The following is a 5,644-nucleotide window of genomic DNA, read 5'->3' on the forward strand; positions in this document are numbered from 1 at the left end:
GAAAAGATGAAATCAGACTTTCAATAAGATTACTTGAAATGAGGAGGGAAGATGAGGAGCTTGCTTATTTACATGTAACCGTAGACGCTTCCTTCAAGGAGCGCAGGCCTTGTCGAAGTGTGGTTACTTCTAGGTACTCAGCAAGAAGCTGTCCCATTTCTTACCAGAGATCCAAGTCCTGATCCGGAACCTGCACTTCAATGGCTTATGTGTCAGTATTGATGATGTTCTTATCAGGTATGTCTATTCACTATACATAGATGAGAATACATAACTGAATTGAAGAAATCCTATTACTTGTATTATATGTTCAGTAGGAAAAAGTTTTCCTTATAGAAATATTCTGTGTGTAGAGGGATATTTTGGGGGTAGAGAAATTTAATGGACACTAATTCCTATTATTCAAAGTGCATGCGAATGATGACATTATTGGCAAGAATTGATGTTTGCTGACATTGTTATCTTATTGGAAGTAGTATTAATAGTAGTAGTTCTAGTAGTGTTTGTATCTTCTACAAACAATTGTCTCATTCACTATTACCAAGCAGATACCTGAAACCTGTGGAGAATTCTATCATATAGTATAATAGGTAACAGCACGTAACTGAATACCATACATTATTTTTATTATCCTAGTTTATAGAAACATTCCATTTCCAATCAGTACAATGTTTTTTATAGTTTTTATATTGTATTTAGTTGTATTAGGTAATGATGGTTTTATTACTCATGTTACGGCTACATGTAATTTGTAAATAAAATAATGCTGTACATAATATATTCATGTACAAATTAGATAGGTCTAACGATAATAAGACAATGCATAGCAATGCAAATATTTAGATAATACTGCTGACATTGTGATGATTATACAGGGATGAGTGGCAACATATAAATGCTATGTATCTCTTATTGTAGAAGCAGTGTGTTACATATCGCTGCCTTCTTGTGGAAATCAATATACATATTTGTATGTAGTATTCTCTCTTTCTGTAAGCAGTTGCAGTATATTTATCCAGTGTTGCGCCCCAGCTGCTGCAGAACATATCCATACAGCTTATGCCAATCTTTTGTTATTAAAAAAAAAAAAAAGATGAAGGAATTCCAAATGATTTAGTAAATAGTTGACAGAAAGCTTCACTTTATTCTGCAAAAAAGGATTGAAGTCATCTTGAGTATGTCCCTCTGGATGACTGTACCCTCTATGATAATGTATGAAAGGGGATCTACTGGATTACAAAAACATGGCTGTTGTTTTCTAAAAACAGCACCACACCTGGCCACGTATGTGTTGTATTGTAGCTCAACTTCACCAAAGTGTATCTGTGAAGCTGCCCTGTTTGCCTAAACCTAGGCAACCCCTTTAACCCCCTAGTGACCACCCATACTCATTTTCATGGCAGCTGGGCAGTCACTGTATATGGAATGGGCTCATGGAGTGAGTCTACTTAAAGGGGTTGGCCACTTTATAGTAAAATAGGTCAGTGTACAGTATTAGTAGGTGTACTCACTGTATATACTGACAGCAGCTCCCTGTGTACCTCATAGAGCTAAAATCAGACTCCTCTCCTCCAGGCTGGGCTGCCCTGCTCTCTTTTGTTTCTGTCCATAAAATGGCCGACATGGAGGAGCATGTGACCATGCTCCGTCCCCTGTGTCCTCTATAGACATATACAGGCTCAGTGATGGGCACTGGGGGGTAGGGCTTGGTCATATGCTCCTCTATGTCGGCCATTTTAGAAGAGAAACAAAACAGCAGGGCAACACAGCGTGGAGGAGGGGAATCTGAGTTTAGCTCTATGAGGTACACAGGGAGCTGCTGTCAGTATATACAGTGAGTACAGTTACTAATACTGTATACTGAACTATTTTACTACTACCTGCAACTGCCAGCATTGGACTTCAGTCTGATCCTGGCAGTTTAATTATCTAGATGCCACAATCAATAGTAATTTTCACATGTACAGGGTTACTTGACAAGTGCCGCACCTGCCAAATCCCTATTTGGCACCCCTCCCCTAAGGTCTCTGTGCTTGCTTGTAAAGTCAACTCATACAACATGCTATGGGCAGATTGTACAAGTAGAGCACTGATCTCACACACTGTGTGTAAACAATGTAATATTTTTTTATAAAAAATCCCCAACATAAAAATTTAAATCATCCCCCTTTCCCATTTGTCAATCAAAAAATATAAAAAAAATAAATATATATAAACATGTTTGCTATCACTACGAGCAGAATCACCTGAATTATTTCAGGAAATTTAACATTATTGATTCGCATGGTGAATGGAATAACGAAAAACATTTTTTTTTTAAGTCAGAATTTAAGCTTTATGGTCACATCACATATAATAAAAGTCTTAAATAAAACATGATCAAAAAGTTACATCTATGCAATAATGGTACATATAAAAACTAGAAATTGTGGAGCAAAAATTATGCATCTCTGTAGACAAAAAAATAAATAAAAAGTTTTAGGGGTCATATATATATATATATATATATATATATATATATATATATATATATATATATATTAGTTCATTACAAACTAGCACAGGTCCTGCAAAAAACAAGCTTTCTATAGCTCTAGCTCGGTAAATGGAGAAATAACAGAGTGATAACTTTTAGGCAAAGAGGAAAAATTTTAAAATCCCGTCAAACACCGATCAGTTTTGCTCTCTAAGAAGCAAAAGAAGCTGCTTTGCTCATCTTTAAAGGCGAACTATCAGCAGGTTAGACGAATCTAACCTGCCCCTGTTTGCGCAAGGGGCGCCGAGGAGGAAAGTATGTCTCTTACTATCCTCCTTTCCGCTGTTCCCGTTTAGTTAGCAGTTTACTCCTCGGTCCTGAGCACCGTCAGGAGCACTGCCCCGTCGCCATATTGCCGAAGCGGCTCACTCCTTCTATTGATAATCAATAGACTGAGCGGGTTAGTGCAACGCTATGGGGGCAGGGCAGTGCTCCAAACAGTGCTCCGGGCAGAGAAGTTAACTGCTGACTGCACAGGAACTAATGTCTAACCTGCTGATAGTTCCCCTTTAATCACCATCATAGATTCTCTAGACGTATGTACTAGATAGCCGGTCTGTAAATTCTGCTATAATAATTTATGAGTTCTAAAATACCCTTAAGTGATACAACAACTTAATCCAGGCAAATCCATTCTTGTTTTTCCAGCTGCCACACTACAGATATTTGCCAATGGTGTTCCGCAAATGAAGAACTCGAGTTTACTTCATCTGACAAAGAACCTTTTGATCAACTACAGTAAAGGTGTCAGACCTGTAAGGAACTGGAACCAAGCCACCACCGTATACATAGACCTCTTTGTCCACGCTGTGTTGGATGTTGTAAGCCAAATTTTTTTATTGTTACAATAAGAAGTTACATTAAAGGGTATAAATTACTTTGTTCATTCAATTTATGCAAAAAAAAAAAAAAAAAAGTTTGTTAAGAAGGTGCAGACACCTGGTACCCTTTCCAACTAGCTATTTGACACAGCCATGAAGCCAGATTACTCTAATGTGCTGCAGTAACCCAGTGCCACTACACAATATACAAAGCCTGTTTACACCATGGTGGTGCAGAACAGCTGATCTGTGGAGGTGCCAGATGTTGACACCCCACCGATCCTATGGATAAACCATCAATCAATTTTTACTGGAAAACCCCTTTAACTAACTGCCCAACTATGGAAAACATGGGTGATCCAGGTCTACCAGACTTGGAGCTTAAGCTGGTCATACATATTAGAGTAATGTCAGCAGAATCCACCAGTTTTGGGAGCGTCCACATTCTCCCCCAATGGAAAATGATTATGAATAGAATGTTGGATTTCATCATGACTGGCCATTTTGTTTGTGGGGAGATAAGAGACCACAAAAGCTATCAGGCATCATCCTCCCCATTCAGTATGCCCATTCAAGCCTAGCATTCATGTGTATAGGGGGAAAAGATGGCTATAGCTGTTGGCCAAAGTTTGGTTTAAAAAACTGGTATAAAATAAGCCAATAAATAGTCCAAAGTTAAAGAACAGTGTTTTCATGATTTATTTGGCATATGTCCGTATAATAAATACCGTAATACTATACATTTCGTTTATTTAGGCTATTCCAAACAGGGTCCAATATGGAATAACATCCCTGTTAGGGTGCGGCTGTAGTCACAAGCTTCCGCTCCAGTGTATTATCTTATGAAGAGCCATTGTTTGAACCCCTGAATAACATTGTTCTCCTCAACATCCTGATTAATGACTCAGCAACTAATTAAAATAGAGAGAGAAGCCAGTGATTTGTTTAATGTGTCATCTGAAGGTGACGGTCCATTTAATCAAAGATAAACCAGAAACAACTACATAGAAAACAAGTAATCAATTCCAGAACACAATTATTCACAAAGCAGACTTTTGACAAAGTTATTGAGTCAGTGGTTTATTTCTCTGGCACAATATTATTATTGTTGTTATATGCCTTTTATAGGATCTAAGTAATAAATTGGGCAGGTCATAACAAGAACCAACAAGTAGTATGTCATCAATTGCAAATAAACCTATTACTTTTGAGTGTTTTATTCATAAGAATGTATTCATATTTATGTGTTGTTGTTTTAATATTTATTATAATATGTTATAGTATGTTGACTTCACCTACAACCAAAGGGGTATCCGGACCAAAGACCTTTATGTCATATCAGAAGGGTAGTTCATATATGCCCAGAGTTTTCTAGGCGTATATGTGGGTCCCATCATGCTAATTAACCTAACCAGAATCCTGCTCCACACTGATGAGGGGCAACACCCAGAAACAGCTGTCTTTGGATGGTTACCTGGCCTTGGTTTTTCCCTTGTCATTACATTGACGTATAGGGCCATTTAATACGGTTGTTTTGGTGGTTTCCCTACAGGAGCCACCCCTGGCTGAGTCCTTCCCGGAGGGATATCTGGCTAGTCCTGTGTTTCGAGACTTAAATGAGGCTCCTCGGGCTCTTCTTTTTTTGCATAATTATGCCAATCATGTCACCTTGCCAGATTTTTGTTCTTTTGATGCAAACATTGAGGGTTTAGTCTTCTTCAGCAATAAATTATCTTTATTTGCTGAAAACAGAAAACCCCCTTAAAGGCGGGTGTCACGCGCAGCAGCTTTTTAGAAAACTGTTAATGAAGATTTTGAGCCAAAACTAAATTTAAAAGGTGAACGTAAAGGGGATTGCTAAATAGCAAAGAAGGGGTTTAGTGAATCAACCCCATTCTTGCTGGGCCAGGCACGGTACATTCAGCACAGCAAGTGGGACACTGACTCCAAAGTGGTTATGTGGGGAATAAATATTGTCACCATGTTTCTTATACCTTTACCACACTATTACCATACTACATATTACTACTAATTGGGGTTCCCCCCAAGTAATGATGATCGCCTCTCCTGTGCCCCCAAGTAGTGAAGATCCCCTCTTTTGTGTCCCCCAGTAGTGATCATGGCCATCTTGTGCCCCCAGTAGTGATGATTCCCCCTCTGGAGCCCTTCAGTAGGGATAATCTCCCTCCTGTGCTCCCCAGTGGTGGTGATCCATGCTCTTGTGCCCTCCAGTAGTAATACCCCCCTCCTGTGCTCACAGTTAAGGATATACTCCCTCCTGTGCCCC

The 5,644-nt window shown here is 38.9% G+C and overlaps 1 protein-coding gene across 2 annotated transcripts in view; it reads left to right on the forward strand.

The window, feature by feature from the left end:
- Positions 1–1,747: 1,747 nt before the first annotated feature.
- The window catches only part of HTR3B (5-hydroxytryptamine receptor 3B), a 27,140-nt gene continuing 23,243 nt past the window's right edge, over positions 1,748–5,644 (forward strand). Inside the window, exons 1-2 of one of the 2 annotated variants that reach the window (XM_069947428.1) lie at positions 1,748–1,834; positions 3,185–3,357. In XM_069947428.1, the coding sequence (XP_069803529.1) occupies positions 3,223–3,357 (135 nt within the window). In that variant the 5' untranslated portion in view covers positions 1,748–1,834; positions 3,185–3,222. The remainder of the gene's footprint in view (positions 1,835–3,184; positions 3,358–5,644) is intronic. The other variant, XM_069947429.1, reaches the window with a different exon arrangement.

The sequence above is a fragment of the Dendropsophus ebraccatus genome, chromosome 12, assembly GCF_027789765.1.
Source record: "Dendropsophus ebraccatus isolate aDenEbr1 chromosome 12, aDenEbr1.pat, whole genome shotgun sequence".
NCBI lineage: Eukaryota > Metazoa > Chordata > Amphibia > Anura > Hylidae > Dendropsophus > Dendropsophus ebraccatus.